We start from the raw sequence: 21,212 nt of genomic DNA, 5'->3' as shown, positions 1-21,212 counted from the left end.
AAACGCACACCAAAATGAATTCAAGATAATCCCTTTAAGGCAGTTCAGGTTCTAGATTAGAAATGCACAATAAAGAGAGCTTTCACACTGGATGGATTCTAAACCTGAACCCCTTGTTAGAACTGAAAATAGCCATCTGATGCGCTCTATAATTCAGCAATTTAAAAAGCTGGAGCAATCTGTTCAGATTTCTGAAAATCATACTCAGCATGCATGAACAGTGCTCCCACCCCCAATACTGGCAGGATGAGTGGTATTTTTTTGGAGGGGGCAGGTTGGGGAGGCGAGGAGGGTGGGCATGTGCAGGAGTACATGTGGAGACCAAGGCAAGGAGGGGTTACAGAGCCAAGGAGCTTGTTAAGCTCTAGTCACTGCAAGACCCCCAAGATTTGTGGGATCTTTGCATTGAGCAAGAATTCAGTTCATTCAAATGAATGAGCTGCACTAAGACTTGCTAAGTGAGAAGACCTGAGGCATTGTTGCGAAGATTACGTGGGGTCTAATGGTACAAAGAGGGTCAGGACACCTCTTAGCCAGGCTCTTGAGATGAGCCTGGAGGGTCTACGAGAAGCTACTTCAGCTGTGCTGCTGTTTGAGGCTTTTGGGTCAATGACGCGAGATGGAAAGTCATTTCTACCCTCAGTTACTGTTGCCCCTTGGAAAGAGCTGCTGACTTGCCCCCATGATATGGAGCAGATGCTCCTAAGATATGTCTCCTTCAATGCCCGGAGTAGCTCCATTTACAGGCTCAGGTGGAGTACAACATTCCAGTTGACATTTGGGAACCACCAGGGTTGGCAGTGACATGAAAAGGACCATCAAAACCAGGGTAATCATAAAATGATTCTGTAGAGAAATGGTAAGAGGAACTAATTACTTCAAAAACCCTGCTTCTAAGGAGACGAAGAAAAATGAGAACTGGGATTTTAGCGACCTGTTGAATTTTTTGCAATTGAAATTTTATTTTGATTTTTGCCTGCAATAACAAATTCAACTGAAACCGAAGGCTCTTTTTAGGAGGGGACTGAATTCACCAGCACACTCTAGAGCAAAGATTTTCTCTTCTCAGAGGAAACTGGCCATTTTGATATGTGAGCTCCACAATACCAGAAAAAAACATGGTCTGCCCAGAAAATTGTGTTGTCAACAAAACTCTTCTAGAAATGCTGTGTCTAACAGAAACTTCTCAGAGCCACTGAGAACTCAGCCTTGTGACTACAACTCCCCAGGGGTAGGGAGTGGGGACGGCCCTCAGCAGCGTGCATCAAAGGAGACCAACGCTTGTGCTGGGTGTAAAGCAAGTATATTCAAAACTAAAAACAAAACACACAAGTGTGTGAAATGCAACATTTAACTGAGTTAAAGGCTATGCTGGGGACGGAAGGGAAGGAAAAGAGATGCCATAACATTAGTTTTAAAGATTTATAATTAAGTACATTTACCAATGTATAAACATCAAAAAGCTAGATATTCACCTAAGGTAAGAGACCAGGGATTGTTTGGGGAAAAGAGGCCAAGAGGGTTTCAATGGCTAGTCCCTGCCATTTCTCAGCTGAGCTATTCATAAAATTCCTGAAACTGGAAAGAGTGAATGGGGACGAGGTCAAGATCGGGTGGTTTACCCCTCCTTTGTTCCCTCTCCTGTCCTCTAATCTGGGGACAGAGCCCCTCCTCTTGGGCTCCCTCCTTGGTGGGGCGAGACACCTAGCTCCTGGAGAGAGGAAGCTCCTTCCTTACCCACCACCTGAAAGGAAGGTACTGTTCCTGCAGGCTTCAAAAGCCTAATGACATAAATGGATTCCTGGTCATTCTGTGTTTATCACTAAAGAGCTGGACACTTTATGACAATGAATCTGCAAACTGGTTATCACCAACAATTCCAATAATGGAATTAGCTACCTGGCAATCTAATGTTTAGTCCAATCTTCTTCTTTTGGCATTGCTATGATGAGGTCCTTTCAAAGTTTTAAGAAATTTGAGATAAGACACATAGAAACAACAACAATATATATTTTATACATACACACACACACACACACATATACACATATATACGTATGTATATATACACAGTAAGAATTTATGTGTATAAGCCAATTTTGCACATATAAGAATTAATTTAAATGCAAATGACCAAGAGAAAGGATAAGTGAATGTGGTGTAACTAATTGTTTTTCTGATCCTGCCAGAGTATATTAAGAAAAATTGGCATGGTCAAAAATGTATTCACTTAGAGTAAAACCAAGCAGGTTTCCTGGAAGTAGGGTTTGGCTTTCGCAGAACACCAATTCAGCACTTTGTGGGGAGCAAGGAGAGCAGAACGGAGTGGGGAGGGTTGGGAGCAGAAATGGGAGTGGAGGCTCAAGAAATTAAACACTGAAAGTCATCTAGAAGTCCAAGAAATGAGATCTCCAAATCTGTCTGGACCTGTCTTTTCTTTTTTCTACTAGTCCCAATGTCACAAGCTGTGGCCTCTGCCAAGGGCAATGCCACACTGGAGGAAGCAGTGGGCCGAATGGCAGAGACTCAGTGGCACTCAGGGCAGCGCCACATGGGAGAGCGTCCCTGCGGCTCCAAAGGCACTGGAGGACAAACCTCATTTTCTCACTGCAGCAGAGCCACCCAAAAGCACAGTACTAAGTGTGAATTCAGTGTGATCTCGAAGAAAATAGTCATCATGGGAGGCATAAGGAGTCCTTAATTCATGCAATTCACCCGGGCGGGGGTGTGTGTGTGTGCTGGTAGTGAGGGTTAGCTGCAAGTAGTCACAGAGGTTCTGGGGCTCTGCCAGGAGAATTGTGCACATCAATCAAGAAGTATAATTCAAATTAAATAATCTAGTACTATACCATAAATCTGAAATTATTTAGGAGGCCAGAAATAATACTTACATTATAAAATTTCAAGCTATTTCTGAAAACAAAAACAAAAAACTATCATGATAGCCTGAAGATGGCAAAGTACAAAAGATTAAGGAACAAATAACCTCCTAAATGCAGGTGTATACATAGATTGGTCAGATAATTATTAACTATATCATGAAAGGCCAAGATAATACCCCATAACCAGGAGGCCTGGGGTTCCAGGAATCTCTGGTGGGCTGAGTGGGTAGTGCTCATGAAAAGCCCCTTAGGGATCTGTTACAGAGAGATACCCAGACCCACAAAAACTGAATGGTTTAGGGGACCAGAAAGCCCAGTGCCACAAAGGAGTGCTCGGAGCCTCAGTCTGTCAAAGCTCAGTAATTATCAAAATCTCAGCTTCAACTCTGTGAGTATCTGGGGCTTTGGAAGAGATCCAATCCACTTTATTACCCTTCTACAAGTATGCATCTCTTATCCTTTTATAAATTAAAAAGGCAAAACCCCTTAGGGGGTCACGTAGGGATATATCCTTTTAGGCTAGAGATACGAGCCTCCCTGGTTGGTGACTGGTCTCATTCATTTCATATAAAATTCACCTCTGAAAAATTAGATACTTTCAATTACACACATTGCTTAGTATTATAAATGAGAGGATGTGCTTACAGTGGAATTGGTGATTCTAAGGGGAGCTTTGCGTACTGTTATGATACAGTAGTGAAAAATCCAACCACAGAGGAAGTGGAAATAGCTCAAAGTCCTACAGTTAGAAAGGAGGAAAGCGAGCTGCAAAAAGCAGCACACAGTGTAATCCATTTATTTAACAGAACTACAACCAATCTGTATTATGTGTGTGTATATAAAACACACAATTAAAAATGCTGAAGTCAAGAGAACGACTGTACATCATGGTAACTACAGTTAACAACACTGTACTGTATGCCTGAAAACTGCAAGAAAGTAGATTTCATGCTCTCACCACAAAAATGGGTACATGAGACAATGCAGACATACATCAAAACATTATGCTATAAAAAAGAATGAAATTATGGCATCAGTGACTAAATGGAAATGGAGAATATCGTGCTAAATGAAATTAGCCAAATTCAGAAACTCAAAAGACTGAATGCTTTCCCTCATATGTGGATGCTAAAGTAAAATAAAGAACAGGAAGAGGGAAGGATAGGATGATATAAAGGACCAAAAATAAATTAATAGGCAAGCTGAATAAAGTCCTGTGGAGTAGAGCAAGGAGAAATGGAGAGGGGAGGGACATGGGGAGGGAAAAGGGAGAGAGGGGGGGTCATGAACTTAAATTGATTTCTATGCACGTACGAGTTTGTTAGAAGGAACCCAATTACTATGTATAACTATAAAGCTCTAATAAAAAATTCATTAAAAGTGAACATAAAAAAACCCACCCACTATGCTGTACACCACAAGTATTTGCAATCTTTACTTGTCAATTAAAAAAAATAAATCCTACGAAATAAAAAAGAAATTGTTTAGTGGAAGGTTGTGGAAGACATAAAAGTGAAGAGTGGGGCGGAGTGAGAAAGGGGAGTCTTCCTCTCTCCTGTGATCCAGTCTCTGTGCAGCTGGAACAAGCCGCAGCGAGCGGGGTCTGCACTAGCAGAGCAGCTCCCGTGCAGCGTGAGGAGCCAGCCTGTCACAAAGGCCACCAAGGGATGGTGGGGTCTGGCAAACTAGCAAGTCATTATCTGGAACCCAGAGAACGACTCTTTATTTACGGGCCGAGGGCAACAAATAATGGAAAGCCTGGCGACACATGATCCTGTAGAGTCCTCTGGTCACAGGAGCCTTCCGGGGCGCTCTGGGAAGGAGCCAGCCTGGAAACTGGTTACCAGCCCAAGGCGAGCAGGAATTTTTGCCAGGCCCACAGAAGAGGCAGGTGACTCATTCATTCTGCTGCTGTGCCCCCCAGAGGCGAGAAGCCGGTCTGGGTGGCTCTCGCAGAGACTGAACACTGAGCACAGAACACCCAGCCAACATTCACCACACACCATTTCTGCATACCTGATTGCTTCGGCCATTTTAGTGCTTTCTCTCTTCCTGTCGTCTGTGAGACGCCGTATAAAATAAATAAAGTCAAGACCGCAGCAGAAGACGCTGCCCACCGCGCTGAGCAGCACCAGCTTGCTGTCGTCCGCAGCGGCCGTGTTCAAAGCACTCTGGACTTCTCTCATTACCTGAAAGTCACCATAAGTTCAAGTGGTAAAGAGCATTTGGGTACAGAATCCCACAGCATTGTATTATCAGATAATCCAGGCAAGGGAGACGCATTCCCAGCCTGACGGAGTTTGTTACATCCACCAAGACTAAATAATTCGCACATTTCTTATTTTCTATAACTGCAGACTGGGATGCTGGGAGTGGAGAATAAATATGACTATATAAGTAATTAGAAATAGGGCACAGGTATTTAAAGACAGGTAATTTGTATCACCTTCCCCTTCTGTGGCCACTGCGGCTGTCAGAAGACAAGGCAAGTCACACAGGGTACCCAACGGGTATTTCTACAGTTTGGACAGCAGGTGGCATATTCAACCAGTTCAAAGGAACAAGTTCAGTTCTGTTTCTTGGTTGCTCTTTCACATCAGCCTACCAACCTAACACCCTTGGGACCGAGACCTCAACGGTTCGGTGCAGCAGCGCATTAAGTACAAGCACTCAGCACGGGAGGGAATTTCAGAAGGGCAGAAACTCATTTAAAAGGATCTCTCTGAAGCATTTAAAAATAACCAGTGAGGGGACTCTGCAGTCTAAAACTGTACAGAGAGGCCTGGACTGGCTTGTTAAATGACCCTGGCCAGACACACAACTTTCTGTACTCTGGTTTTCTGTTTGGAAACAACTTGCCCAAGCTTCTCACAAGGACAAAACCACCGACCACCAGAAGTAAAACTTTGGTGCAGTACAGAATGAGCCCCAACACTCTGGTCCTGATACTCTGTGGAATTAGCTTCCACTCCAGCCTCCTGGGTCTTTGGAGGCTGACTTTCTAGGTACTACCAACAATGAACGGGTGGCCGTTGTGTTGGGCTATGCTGAAGAGTATCTGTATGCTAGGATATCACCCCCCGCCCCCAGCCTGGGACCAAGGGCATTTTAATTTTGTTTGAACAACAAAGAGCCTGTTAAGAGACTGATGACATCTAAGGCAAAGCACACACACAAACACTTCCCTTGTGACTTCAGGGAGGCTGTGTGGGCTCCCGTGTCCCCCATGTCCTGCAGATAAAGAGCTCCTGAGCTCAAAGAGGAGCGAAGACAGGGGTGTAGCTACTATCTCCCTGTTTGCAGCCACGGTTTGCACAGAGCTCACACACCCAAGAGAACTGAGTGGACACTCGGCACAGGCCTACTGTCCCCATGTCACTACAGCCAGAAGTATGAGGAGGAGCAAAGCTGTCAAAGTCACCTCTGCTTCCTACCTTCTGGTGGACATCGTGAGATGGCCCAGAAGGAGGTCAGAAAGAGCACAGAGAAGAGCGTCAACTCAGCAAAGCAGGCCGGGAAAATGGGGGCGTGGAGAAGCACGAAGCACAAATCAGCCCAAGGAGCGTCTCACCTCTGGATTGAGTGAGTTATTCTCTGATGATTTTGTGGATAACAAGATGTGGGTGAAGCCATCCTGCTTCCTGACGACAATATCTCTGTATCTGTAGGCACTCTCTGTTTGCCTCACACTGAAACGCAACCGCTTGTCAAAAGGCTGGTCTCTTCTGTCGTCAATAAATTTCCTTTTCCCAGCTGTCACTCCTGTAACAGACGTCTGTATGTTGGTTGTCCCATTGGCTGTTAGCGCGTCCATGAACGGAGAGGAACCTGCCAAGAGCGTGAAATCACAGTGGTCTGTGATGTCCTACTACCAGCTGCTCCCACTGTCACCTCTGAGCTAGATTACAATGTTCTGCCAGCCCAGGACTTCACAAAAATCAAGACCTTCAGAAAGTTGGCTTTTAAGGTATTTGTTTCCTTCAAACAAGGAAACCACCCACTGACTTATCTGGCCTAAAAGATAAAAGATGGAGAGATACTTACTGAAAGAAAGCTACAAAATTTGAGAATTTTGAAGAACAGAATTAAAAGAGAATGGGTTGCTTGAAGAGTACCTATTCTAGGTTTGAGAAGTCTCATGGAAAAAGGAAACTAATTCAAGAAAACAGAGTTAAGGCCATCTGCCATCTAGCCAAAACTCCATTTTCTGAATGTGACTGTATAGACACGTGTAGGTAGGCTCCTGACTTCCCAGGTCTGGAGGGCAGAGTGATGGCTGCCATTTCCGACCACTTCTACCCCGGGTGCCCTGGAAATTAAGGATGTCTTCCTTAAAGGGTCCCAGTGGTACTTTTTAAAGGGGCTTTTAAGTAAATGAAGCCAGCTTCCTTCTCTTCCACCACATAAAATATTCCACCAATGTTCCCATGTGCCACGGCTTCTCCATCAACAATTAGCCTTAAGACAGTCTCCTGGACTTAACATTTCTTTTATTTATTTGTTAGGGATGAAACCCAGGGTCTCAGCCATGCTAGCTAGGTACGTGCCCTATCATATCACTAAGCCACATCCCCAATTCCGAACACTCCCCCCCTCTTTTTTTTGCAGTGCTGGGGATTGACCAGGTGCCTGGCATATGCTAGGTAGGCATCCCACTGAGCCACATCCTCAGTTCCTAACACTCTGAATTATAATAAAAGCCAAGGGTTTCAATTAATAGTTTACTGGAGTTACCAAGATGTCAGAGTAAGAATTTAAGTATTAAAACAAATAATTATTCTACTATGTATATTAACCCTCCAAATATTACCTAGCATGGTAATGAATGTAAGTCTTTGGGGAAAAAAGGAAAGAGATTATGAAAACTACATCAGATTTTATTAGTAAAATTAGCAATGGTACAAGTTTTCTGAAGGAAAAATTAAAAAACTAAGAATCAGAAATACTTCTTCCACAGTAAAAGAAAGTAAGCTATTGCCACCAAAAGACTAATAAATGGTCATTTTACAGAAGTCAAATAATCTCCCCCATAAAACAACTTGGCTTTTATTCAACTGGTAAAATGATAATATCTATTTTAATCTTTGAAATTAAAAAAATTCAATCCTCTGAAAAAATTTAAAGAGGTTATAATATATGTATATGTTTTAAGAATCTAAAAATATAAACAGATACGGTTAAAGGCCCCCTCCTGCACCCACTGTTGGCCCTGGGCCACTGTGCCCCAGTCAGTCCCTGGGGGTGGCTTCTCAGGTGTCCTTCCAATGTCCTTGTCTATAGACAAGGAAATATAAATATGTACTTCTCTTCCCTCCCTTTTCAAAACTACAAATGATAGCACACTAGACAGTTTTTTGTTCTATTGTATTCTCTGCATTGAAGTTATTCTTTTCTCAGGCTGCACAGTAGTCTACTGTACGGATATATCAGAATTCATTTTTCTAATGCACACTGGGATAAACACTAATATTCAATGATTTTTAAAATATTATGACAATCCTGGCAGTGTATGGCCTTGGCCCATGTCATTCCGATGCTGGCAAACCTAGAGGGCAAGCTCAAGTGCTTCTAACTGAAAGAGCACTTGACAGGATCTACCTGTCAGACGGGAAGTTGCCAGTCCTTCTGAGGAACTTGGGAGAGACCCTTTCTCTTTCTTTTAACCTCTTCTCTTCTGCGAACCTTCCCTGTCGGTGTTTAAAGTGCTTCCCGATCTCTTCTGCCCACAGACCCTCTCTCACTGCTCTCCGGCACTGTCCTTCCCTCCCACACCTCTGCACCTCACCTGCTCTGCCCCCGCTGTCCCCACCTCTCTCTCTGTCCATTCCTGGACCCGCTTCCAATTAAAAGCTAGAGTCAACACAGCCAAATAACTTCTGAGTACAGAAAAATGGATCATGGATGTTCTGAGCCTCTGAGCTGAGCAGGAGAGGGAGAGAACCTGGTTTTATCCAGGGTAGGTCTTCAGGGTCGGAGATGGCTATTGGGGACCGGTGCTCAGAGAGGATGGCGGAACTGACAGGCAGTACTCCAGAGGGCAGAGCTGAGGGCAACTGAGCCTGCTGCCAGCCAGCCGGGGAGAGCCACACCCAGAGCCGGAAGACCACCAGGGCTGAGGGTGTGTACGAGAGGTGGAGAAGGGAAGGAAGGTAATGCAAGGGGAGATCAGAGGGCACACTGCACAGAATCCAGACTACAATGAAACACAGACATAAAATGTTAAATGAACACCATAAACGTTCAAATCAAGAATACATTAAAACAGCCGCGCATGGTGTCTCATGCCTGTAATCCCAGTGGCTCTGGAGGCTGAGGCAGGAGGATCACATGTTCAAACTCAGCCTCAGCAACTTAGCGGTACACTTAGCAACTCAGCGAGACACTTAGCAACTCAGCGAGACCCTGTCTCTAAATAAAATATAAAAAAAGGGCTGGGGATGTGGCTCAGTGGTTAAACGTCCCTGGGTTCGATCCTCAGTACTTAAAAAAAAAAAAGAAAAAAAAGAAAAGAAAAGATTATGTTAAAATACTGGTTTCAGGAAAGCTGAAACACAACTGAAGGTGAGAGGACACTGACATTTAGGAGAGGCTGACAACAGGGATTTTTCTGGTCTAAAATACAGATCATGTTAGGAACAGTCAGGTTCAGGGGCAAGCATGAAGGCCACGTAAGCTGGTGCAGGAGGGATGTGACAAGGAACACGTGGACAGGCTGGGCCTCTGGCCTTCTCAGGAGGAGGGCTTCTTACAGACCACACCTGAGGTGTGTAGGGTCTCTCAGAGTTACTTAATCCAACTTTTAATGATGCTGTTTTTCAAAGCACAAAAAATTGGTCCTGGCAACAGAAGGGGAGTGCTGTGGCTGTGGTATGAACGTGAGTCCCCTCCCCATCGACACTGAAATCCTCCAGGAGCCTCCACTAGACGCCAGGTCCGCCAGCCCCACACTCTGAATGGAGCTGACCCCTGCTGGCACTGTGCTGCCTCCCACAGGTCCTCCACTGCTGGCGGTCACCACCCTGAACTGCTCTTCCTTCTCACAGCATCTTTTCTTTCTCTGTTTGAAAGTTCTATTCCTCTCCCAGCAATTTTGCTGGTGGCTTCCTTCTACGGAAGCAGGATTTCTAGGACACGAGGTCCACACGGCCATGACACGTGAGCTTCAGCAGTTCCTAGGGAGCCTTCTGTGGTTCTGCAAATTTAGAAACGGATTCCTTTTGGCTCCTGCTGCCCAAGACGACTGAACTTGGCTCTTGGCTGCTTGTGTGAAATCTGTGTTCGCTCGCTGTGCCACTGGGGTCCCTGCTGATTTCAGATTCTGATCTTGCTGGTGCCTCCACTACCACACCCTCCCCAGGATAAGGCCAGGGACCCTGTGTCATCCGTCTGTGAAGAGCATGAGACAGGAACCCTGTGCTACTTAGGTGTTCACGGCAGGCGGAGCCCAGCCCCACTCCGTCTGCTCCTGGCCTCACGTATGTCCCTCTGAGCTCATCCCAGGGGACCAAGCCACATGTTCTTACAACAGCCGGCTCTGTGCCCACTTCAAGATCTTTGTGCTTGCTCTTTCCTCTGCCTAGAATATCCTGTCCTAGAACTTCAAATGGCCAGTTTCTTCTGCTCATCTGGAGGGCAGTTCCAATGTTAGCTCCCCAGACAGACTTGGATGTCCCCATCTAATGCCAGCCCTGCCCCGTCACCATTTCACATCACCCCATTTTTCTTCAGAGCACACCTAAAGCCATTTCCTTCTCAGTGTCATCAGTGTGCTCCACCAAGCCCTGCAGGAGCCCAGACACCCTGCTCATCTCCCTCACCCGGGTATCCCCAGGAACTCAGTCAATAGTCACCGAATTAAGAAATGAAGTCCTGCCATCCCCTTGCCTGTAATCACACTCAGGAGGCTGAGGCAGAAGGATTCCAAGTTCAAGGCCAGCCTTGGCAACTTAGTGAGACCCTGTCTCAAAAAATAAAAAGGACTGGGGACATAGCTCAGTGGTAAAGTATCTTTGGGTTCAATTCCCAGTTTAAAGCAAACAAACAAAAACAAGTCCCTTTAAAGTCCAGATCCCTTGATCTAGAGATAAGATGACTTGCCAGATGTCACATAGCCAACTGCCTCAAGCCAGAGTAGGGGCAGAGTCAACTCTACATTCAGAGAATGACTAAATGGGAGCAAACCCTGGGACCCAGGGAGAAATGTCCTCCACGAAATAAACTGTGTGAACATTTGGTGTGATTCACCGGAGCAACAACTCTTACGAAAGCAGAGGAGTCCCAGTGGCCTTGAGAACGGATTGTCCCTTAAGAATGAGGACACAGAGACCTCCAATGTGTTTCCATGGGTTATCAGTATAAAATCCAGAGAGGAAAGAAAGGAACTCATTTAGTAGCTCTTCTAATAACTGGTTTCCTTTTAAAGTACTAAAGAGCCAAAGATATCATCAAACGTGGTTGGTGTGTTAAATATGGCTTCAAAAGGTAAAGTCTCTCTAAAAGCGCCTTGACACGTGCCTCGGGTCTTAGGAGAAGGGAAGGACGGTGCCTGGCCTTCTCGCCTCCACTGATAACTAGGGAGCTGGACAACATGTATGGACACAGGCAGGGCGGGCTGCTGAAGCCTAACGGAGCACCCAGCTTTCTGCTGGGAGGTAACCTCCACGCTGCACCGGTAGGGAGGGAAACCCAGACAGTCTGCAGAAATGCTGCCCTCGAACAGACGACGTGGGGACCCAGGAAGCTACAATTTTGGGGGCAGAGTATGGGAAAGGAGGGAGCTACCCACAATTAAGTTCCAGAACTTGAGTCTTTCTTTGCTGAGCACCAATGCGGGTATACAGAGGGAGAAATTCTACAAGCCTGAGCAGGGAGCAAGAGTTCACAAAGGGTCCTCACCAGCCACAGTGAATAAACCTCATGGAACTCACGGGGTATTTGTGGAGAACCCAGGGAGGCACATATTATCAGCCAAACTAATCTAGGTCTAGAATAAAGGATACTTTGAATTGTACCAACAAAGCTTAAAAATTAAGCCTCATAAGCATCCAACTGATGTAAGTTACAATTTTCTACCAGAACAAATCTAACACTTTTTCAAAGCATACAACAAAATCCAGCATCCTGAGTCATGAAAGTCAAAATTTTCATCAACCAACCAGATATGGACAGGCAAAGAAGCAGCGAGACTAATGACCAAGAGTCAATCTGTCTACAGAATAGACCTAAAAATGGAATTAACAGAAAAGGACATTTCCACAAATTAGTAACCTCAACTTGAGAAGATTAAGGATGGAACAATAAGTTGTAAATGGGATGGGAGAGAGCAGGCATGGCAAGGTGATGGTCCCTGAGGTGCAGTCAGACCTCCTGCACCCTGTGCAGACAGCGCTAATTAACCACAGCTGCTCTCCATTTTTTTCTTTTTTGGTACTGAGGAGTGAACCCAGGGGTGCTTAGCCACTGAGCCACATCCTCAGCTTTTTTGTATATTTTAGTTAGAGACAGGATCTCACTGATTTGCTAAGTGCCTCACTAAGTTACTGAGGCTGGCTCTGACTCGTGATCCTCCTGTCTCAGCCTCCAGCAGAACCGTTGGGATGACAGGGGTGCACCACATCTCAGCAGCCGCTCTCCTATTGAAAGAAGAGGTGGAAAAAGTCTTTTCAGAACATGCCCCAGGCAGCTGGGACTCTTCAACCATGGTGGGCACCTACACAAATTGGTATATATTTGCCTTCCCACTCCTAGATATATTTCTGTAAAATTTTACTTATACCTATTTCTTAGGGGATATATTTCAATAAAGAGCTACATTTTCATACTAATGAATTAAGATTGGAGACTCTTTTTTTCCTCCTCCAGTCACAAAGCAGGCAAAAAGTACGGACAAATCGTTTGGCCCCTACTTCATAATACAAAGTGACATCTCTACCTTCCGACCCACAGAGATCCAGCTAGCTCCCAGCAAGTGAGCTTTGCAGATACTATCCTGTTTGCTAATGGCAAACACTGGATCATACTATGAAAAAACCTCTGCCTCTTAATGGCTCTTACTCTAGTCTTTCTAAAGGCAGTGGGGGTGGGGTTGTGGGACGGACTAGTTGGCTGTAAGGAGCATTGCTCTGTGTTTATGCAGACAAGCACTGGTAGTCATTGTATCACTGTCTGAAATACCACTTTATGATCTGTGTTTTGGATTTTAAAGATTCCAACCAAATACAGTTTCAGAGCAACAATCCTCAAATGTTGTTGTAGAAAAAGAGCGAAAGAGATATAGAGATAGTAAGAGAGTGAACACATACACACGTGCAGAAAAAGCTCAAGGATTTCAAAGACATGAGCACTGTGTAGAAATGCAAGATTAGAAATAAAAACTTCACTGGATATTTAACAGATTGGATACTACTACAAAACAAAAGATCAGAGAACTTGAAGACAGCAATAGACTCTTCAAAATACCTCACGGAGAGAAGACAAAACAATGAACAGACCTACCAAGTAGTCTAGCATACATAGTGTGAGTTTTTAAGAGTGTGTGTCGTATATCTGCAGAAATAATGCCTGAAAGTTTCCCATATTTGATGAAAGCCAGAGCCTACTTATTCAAGAACTTAACAGATCAGGATACATGCACAAGCCAAACTAAGGCACATTATAAGCTGCTAAAATCTGAAGAAAAAGATGACAAAAAGGTGGAGGTGTATTACAGATAAGACAATGGGAGAACAGCTGTGTACTATCATTAAAAAAGAATATAATACAGAAAAAAATGGAATGTATCTTTTTTTGTTTGGTGCTGGGGACTGAACTTAGTGGTGCTTTACCGCTAAGACCCCTAAGCTACACCCCCAGCTCTTTTTATTTTTGAATCAGGGTCTTGCTAAGTGCTTAGGGCCTTGCAAGCTGCTGAGGCTGGCCTTGAATTCACAATCCTCTTGCCTCGGCCTCCTGAGCAGTTGCAATTATTACCGGCGGGTGCCACTGAGCCTCGCTTGGAATTGTATCTGTAAAGTATGTGAAGGGGGCGAGGGCAGGGGAGATGAACTTAGATAGCAAACACACAGCATAAAGGTCCTTCAACAACACAGGACAGCTCTGTTTTCTCACTGCCATGTCCTGAGCTGCTTCCCTCTCCATATCCTTCTGCCACGGTGTTGGGGCTCACCTTGGGCCCAGAGTCATCCTGGGCTGACTAGTCATCTAGGGACTGAGAGGTCCGAAACCACAAGCCAAAACAAGTATTTTCTCTAATTTGTTCTTGTTGGGTCTCTTGGTCACAGCATTGAAGGCCACTAAAAATGAAATTGGTCCTGAGAAGGGGTTGCTGCTGTGCCTAACTGACCATATGGTTCAGCAGCCGTAGATAAACACAAGACTGAAGAACACCAGAGCAGAAAATATATGGGTAAAAATGAACCTACCCAGATTGCATATTTAGTGTACGTTCCTAACAGCAGGAAGTAGAAACTCCTTGGCCCACTCACAGGAAAACGATATCTCCACTACGTTCCTATCGACCTAGCAAAACCAAATAAAAACCTGTATCCTATAGAAGTATATTAAAATATCTTCAAGAAAATGATCACTGTTAGAAAAAGATGAATTATCAAGACTGATTTCTGATGCAGAAATTAAAAAGAAAGGAAAAATAACCAAGGGGGGAGGTTAAGAAAGGGAGTTATAAAGAATTCCTTCTGTTAGCTTCCCATTAACAGATATCCGAGATGAGCAACTTGCAAGGAAGACGTGTTTGATTTGGCTGTCAGTTGCGGAGGCTCCACCCGGGGTCCCACTCGGTCCTGTGACCTTTGGGTCTGTGGTGAGGCAGTACTGACCGTGGTGGGAGCATTCGGAGGAGAAAGCTGCTCATCCAAGAGCAGCTGGGAAGCAAAACAAGAGCAAGAGAACACAACCCACAATCCCTGGGGACACGCCCCAGTGACCTAAGGCCTCCACCTCCTCCAAAAAGTGCCAAACTGAGGACCAAGCCTCCAACACACAGGCCTTTGGGGGACACGTAAGATCTAAACTATAGCAGCTTCTTAGGACCATTTTGGAGCCAGGCAGGTTACGAACAGTTGACTACAACAAGTGACTTCAGAGAACAGGGCTAGAAGGAGAGCTAGGATGCATTCTGCAAAGGCAGCTTCAATGGAAGAACCTGACACGTACGGCCAAGAGCGAAACCACACACCGATTCTGGTTATTACACCATCACCATCCTATTTACTAATGGTTGATCGTCTGTGGCAAAGGGCATTTTAAGAATTGTGAGATATCTTAGTGCCAGGGGGGAAAAAAAAACCACACCGAACAACAGCTCTTCTACTTTCTAGGAATTGTTCAGAAAACAGACATTAAAAATCCATCCAGAATTGAACTAAAACTAGGGTCAACTTAGCCTTCAAGAAATACACACAATGAATAAGTAGAAATCAATCCAATTTTACCAAGGAACATTTTTAAAAAAAAGGAGTGGGGAGAGAAAGTGCTATGATTCTAGCGGACACCAAGTCCTGTTAAGCTCTCTGTTGTTCCCAATTTTAATTCTAAGATTTCCAATCAAAATCTCTGGTTAAGATTAAGCAGTAAGACAAACTAGGAGACTTTGAAAAGACTGATGAGTAACGTGTACCTTACTAGTTTTCTAAGTCTGCGCAAAGAACACAGGTCTGATACAGAGAAAGCTGATGGACTAGAATTAGCTCCCCAGTAATTGTACCTGCATTACAGACCAGATTATCTGGTATAAAAAACTATAAAGCTGACCATTAAAAAAAGTTTTATTTAATAAAAAACAGCACAACATATGATTTCTAGATGAAAAGAACAAAAAAGGACAGAAGAAAAGCTAAAGAAAAATTCAAGTACAGACAAATTGAAAACTTCCTCAATGAAAGGCTATTTTTTACATTAAAGCACTGATAAAAATGGATTTAAATGTAAAGAATAAAATAGACCTAAAATATATAACACACTTAAAAGGTGTACAAAGCAAACTCAAATGATGGAATTAAAAACACCAAAACATGAAAAATGGGTTTGAAGGAAGGAACCATCATCTACTTTTAGATTAGGAAAACTTATGGCAACTAAATCAGTGATAGTGAAGGGCATACAGACGTGAACTGGCACATTGTTAGAAAGCAACTGTGATGTACCAATTAACTTCTGCCCACGTAATTCAACTTTCATAAGTTTACTTCTAAAAACTAAAAATTATATGAGGTCTTGTTTTATGTACAAAAGGTATTCACACAACTTTTCAATTCCAAAAAAAGAGCTATCAAGAGCTCTAAATTTAGTGCCTGAATGTAAGGAAATAGTCAAATTAATCATAGGTAAATGACAATATTATGTATCTGTTAAAATTTTTAAAAAAATAATCCAATAAGTGCATTACAGCTGCTACCATTTACATTAATACCACAAATGCTTAACTCTTATCATAAGTCATTTCTGGGAATCCTGGAACTGTGTGCTGGGCCTGCAGACCTGAGAGCTAAGGCTGTGTCCTCCAAAGACGAGAAGAAAGAAGTGAAAATGAAAGATGACCAAAGGAATGCGTGGAGGGGGAGATGTCAACCACGTTTCCATGCCAGTCTATTAGGAGTGTAAATCATAAAATCCACGTATCAGAGAGAACATTCTGCTTTTGGTGTCCTAGGACTGGCTTATTTCACTTAGCAATACTCTCCAGTTCCAACCATTTACTGGCAAATGCCAAAATTTTATTCTTCTTTATGGCTGAGTAATATTCCATTGTGTGTATGTATTGCATTTTCTTTATCCATTCATCTGTTGTAGGTCACCTTGGTTGGTTCCCTAGCTTAACTATTGTGAACTGAGGTGCTATAAACATTGAAATGGCTGCTCAACTTTTATTTTCAACTCAGGATGGGTTTATTGTAATTACTAGGCTATAACCCCAATGTAAGTGGAAAACTATCTGTATACGGAGCCTTATTATAAAGAATAATATTGCCAGGTGCAGTGGTGCACACCTGTAATCCCAGCAGCTCAGGAGGCTGAGACAGGGGATCTTGAGTTCAAAGCCAGCCTCAGCAAAAGCAAGATGCTAAGCAACTCAGTGAGCCCCTGTCTCTAAATAAAATACAAAATAGGGCTGGGGATGTGGCTCAGTGGTTGAGTGCCCCTGAGTTCAAACCCCAGTATCCCCCAAATAATAAGATTAAGAATTATAATTAAGAACGAGGGCCACGTTCTGCTGCATGGACACACCTTCCCTGCACTGTCCATTCCAAAGCTTGGCAACGAGTGTGGGTGGCCTCCCAACCCCCACCCCTGCCCCTCCAAACTGTGCTTCATCCATCGGGCACAGCCACTTCTGATGACAGCAGACCCAGTGCAGCAAACGGGAGGGAGGGCTACACTGTGCTGGCCCCACTTGGGCTTCTCCCCATGTGTGCTAGAAACCACAACAGCCCACCACATCAGATGTGGCCCGGGCCTTGTAAAACTGCCAGCCACTCAACACAAATGCCTGAGCAGTCTTGCTGTTCCAGCAGCTACCGCCACTGGTTTCCACGTTGGGTCCAGACCAGAAGGTCTTCTTCTAGGTCACTGTGCTAACCCTGGAGCTGTCTAGGGGTGCTGGATGGGTGCTGGGTCGTCTTTCTCTGGACGTAGTTCACACCACACCATGGTGCCTGTTGAGCTCTGTGATGCAAATGCAACTGCATGGCTACCAATCAATAATTATTTATTTCAAACAGAATAAACTACAAGAAATTAGAGGTCATGGCGTGCCTGGGCACTGATTCATTCACCTTGGAGAAGTGTGAGAAGGCTGCTTCGGTACTGCAGTGCCTCTGTGTGCCAAGGACATCTTTTGGAAAGCACCAGCTGTGCTCCCTGAGGGTTCCAACCCCTGACTCATCTGGGCTCGGAAGGCATGGACCCCAGGTAATATCTGACACTCAAGGCGCATCTGATAAGTGAAAGGCTCTCACTGGCCCAGTCTCACGCACCTGCTTTCTGAGAATCATCACTGTCCCCCTCTCTGCTCATCACCACCCAGGGAGGCACGTGGCACAGAGGGAGACAGGACACCAGGTAAGCAGCCAAGTCTCCCATTAACAATGGCAGGTCATGGGCCTCTGGTGGCCTTTCTGGAATGGAAGGAACGAATGCCTCACCAGCCGGGGCCGCCCACTGCCCTCTGCCCTCACAGCCGAGCTGTCCACCCCTTCCTAGATCCCCCTCGCGCTGCTCTCCTGACCTGCGGATTTCACGGTCCTTCTCCTGAACCTGGACTCCCCACCCACCTGCGGCTTCTCTGGCATCTCCTCCTGCTACTGCCCTCGGCCACCGGCCAGCCCACAGCCAGAATGACTCCCCGACACTTGTCATTCAAGTGCTCTCCCTGAGAGCCTAAACGTAGACCTACTAAATCTAAACTAAGATGAATAGTTGAGGTTTCTGAGACTCAGGTCTCTTTCTAGCATCCCTGGTGTCACTTTGTGACAAAGATCCAGGTGCCACATTCCAAGACAACTGGGCCTGAGACCCTGTACTGTATGGCTCCTGGCATGGTGTCAGCACAGGGGGAAAGAGTTGCAAATATCATCATCATCATCATCATCATCATTAGTATTATGGCATCAGGGATTGATCCCAGGGGCACTTAGCCACATCCCTAGACTCTTTTTTGAGACAGAGTTTCACAATAAAGGTTGCTGAGGGCCTCGCTAAGTTGCTGGAACTGGCTTTGGACTTGTGGTCCTTCTGCCTCAACCTCCCAAGCTGCTGGGATTACAGGCGTGTGCCACTGTGTCCAGCACTAATAACTCATTATTTAAAGAGCAAAAAGAAACCTAAGAATGGAGGATGCATACGTCATTTTAGTCCATGAAACATACAAATAGCTGAGGAATGCCAGAAAGAGTCGGAAGGCAAACAAATGGAAAATAAAAAAATGAAGACATTAAAAACCCAAGAGCACATAAGCACTTCAGAAACAACAGGAAAAACACACGCTGTAGTTTCTTCAATTAAAATGATTCGCTTTAATAGCTAACTTTCCATAGAGAACCAGTCTAAAAACAGCATGAAAAGCAGCGAGGAGGCTTAAACAGAAAACAGAAGTACAACTAGTAAGACTAAGTAACTTAAATCAACTTCAGGTAGTTAATTATGGTTTCCTAAACCTAAGTAAGACCAGCCTGATTAAACCCAGGGATACCTAATAATGCTGCGTCTGATGGGTCAAGTGTAACATGTGCCGTCTACAGTGGGGGTTCTCGCCCTGACTCAACAGAACCACTGAGGACTTTTAACAAAGTGCTCCTTGGGCCATGTTGGCGGCCACCTGAGGTTTCCAGGGTGGAGCACAGGTCCTCTGCCCACGGGATGCTGATGCAGGCTGAGGCTGAGGACCACAATTCAGAGTCAGTGTGTTTGACACTGTTTACCAATGGAGGACACTTGAGGACATTCAGGTAGGCCCAAAACAAAAAAATCAGGGCGGCAAGACGGATCCGAGTAGCAGTAACACTTCCTCCAAATCAGAGGAAGGAGTGTTAACTCCAAGTAATCAAACCGATATTACAATGAAGAGATGGGGAAATGGACGCAGGGGGCTGGGAAGCCAGCAGGGAGCTGTGAAGTGGCTGACACCAACACTAACTTTCCTTATCAAAAACTACCCACAGGAGCAAGCTCAGGATTTACAGTGCTATCGTCCTATGTGGAAATAGTTCAGTGTTTGGTTCTTTTACTTGTTGTATTTGTAATTTTTCGCAATTAGTGTCACTCAGGAAAGCAGAACTGTCCCTGCTGTGATAAGCCACTTTCCCTCAGGATGAACCGCCTGTTCACTGACAACTCTTTGCTAACTTCCTTTCTATTTTCACCAAATGCTTACGGGGTATCCCAGCTTGTGGTTTCTCAGAGCAAGGAGATCATAGGAGGTCCCAGATACAGACAGCCAGGCACAGCTTTGGCTACAACACCCGCAGACCCATGGACACTCTCTGGGCAACACTAAACCCCCTCTTCCCCAGGTGGAAACTCAGGGTGTGCAGCACTAACCACGTGGCCCAAGCAGGGACAGGAGGCGCCCAGGGCAGATCAGATTTGTGCCACGAGGCTTTACAAATGCCCTCTGCTCTCCATCATACTTAGGCTCCTGCCCCAGCAGTAAACATATGCACACATGAAAAACACACTGGCAAAAGATGGGGAAATGGGTGATTAATGGCAAGAAAGGTCTTTAAGAAGGACACAACTCTGGAGGCAATGAAGAGGGATAAGGTGATCAACATCTCACCCACCTTCCAGGAAAAACTAAAAACTGGGCCCAGGAAGAGGGGATGTGCAAGATCTTCCAAGAGCCAGAAAATGTGAAGCCAAGTGCTGATGTCACTCCAACACATGGCTCACAGCTTATTAAAGTTTAAGGGCTCCCAGCTGCAGTCCTCTTGTGGCTTCTGACATCAGCCTGGGAGGAAGGACCAAAGGGACTGTTCACAAACGGGGAGAAAGCCCGTGCTGGGCCGCCAGGCTGTGCGCTAGTTACCAGGGCAGAGAGGAGGCAGTGCTACGACGTGATAAGCTTCCTCTCTTTCGTGGGGGAGTTTGCAAAGAAACACGCCAAGTACCACAGAAATGCTTTCTCCCTGGGCGCAAAACACACCCACCTCTAAGTGTATCCCGAGGTTGCTGATGTTACCTACTATTAGGGCCTACAAGAGAGGATGGAAGGCCACCATTGCTGGGCAACAGCTCGTGCTAGTGCGATTATTAAAAACAACAACCCCCCCCACACACAATCTCTAGACGGGCAAATGTGGTCAATAAGCTGCCTTCTGCTGCTCTCATTCCTGCTGCCCCTGGGGGCATCAGCTGTGCCCTGCAGCGCCCACCCCTGCTTGCAGGACATAGCTGGGGCCCATAGCAGTGCCCTCTGTCTACTGGGCCCGTCTGTGACTGTCCTTGAGATCGTGAGAGTCCACTGTGGGTGCTGTGTAGACAGACACCTCACCGTCCTGGATGGGTCCCAGCAGAGAGCACCCAGAGTGCTGCTTCCTGTCAAGGCGTCCTATGTTAAGTGCTCCTTTCCACGGCACATTAAGTACATTCACAATGTCGCACAACCATCACGGTCAACCCCTCCAGGACTTTTTCCATTTTCCCAAATTCAAACACTGTCCTCATTAAACTGACTCCACATCCCCCACTTCCCTCCAGCCCCTAGTCGCCACCACACTCCTCTATGTGTCTATGGATCTGACCACTCCGGTACCTCGTGGGAGTGGAATCCTGTACTGGTCCTCTTTTAACTGGTGACTGGCTCATCTCACTTTGCAT

The 21,212-nt window shown here is 45.3% G+C and overlaps 1 protein-coding gene across 1 annotated transcript in view; it reads right to left on the bottom strand.

Annotated features, from left to right (window-relative positions):
* The window catches only part of Cdyl (chromodomain Y like), a 183,656-nt gene that overhangs the window by 10,511 nt on the left and 151,933 nt on the right, over positions 1-21,212 (bottom strand). The window contains exons 3-4 of the mRNA XM_026407125.2: positions 6,454-6,710; positions 4,899-5,071 (exon numbers count right to left, since the gene is read on the bottom strand). Of these exons, the coding sequence (XP_026262910.1) occupies positions 4,899-5,071; positions 6,454-6,710 (430 nt within the window). The remainder of the gene's footprint in view (positions 1-4,898; positions 5,072-6,453; positions 6,711-21,212) is intronic.

The sequence above is a fragment of the Urocitellus parryii genome, chromosome 8 (genome assembly GCF_045843805.1).
Source record: "Urocitellus parryii isolate mUroPar1 chromosome 8, mUroPar1.hap1, whole genome shotgun sequence".
NCBI lineage: Eukaryota > Metazoa > Chordata > Mammalia > Rodentia > Sciuridae > Urocitellus > Urocitellus parryii.
Note: the sequence above shows the minus strand (reverse complement) of the source record. Positions and strands in the feature narration are given on the sequence as shown.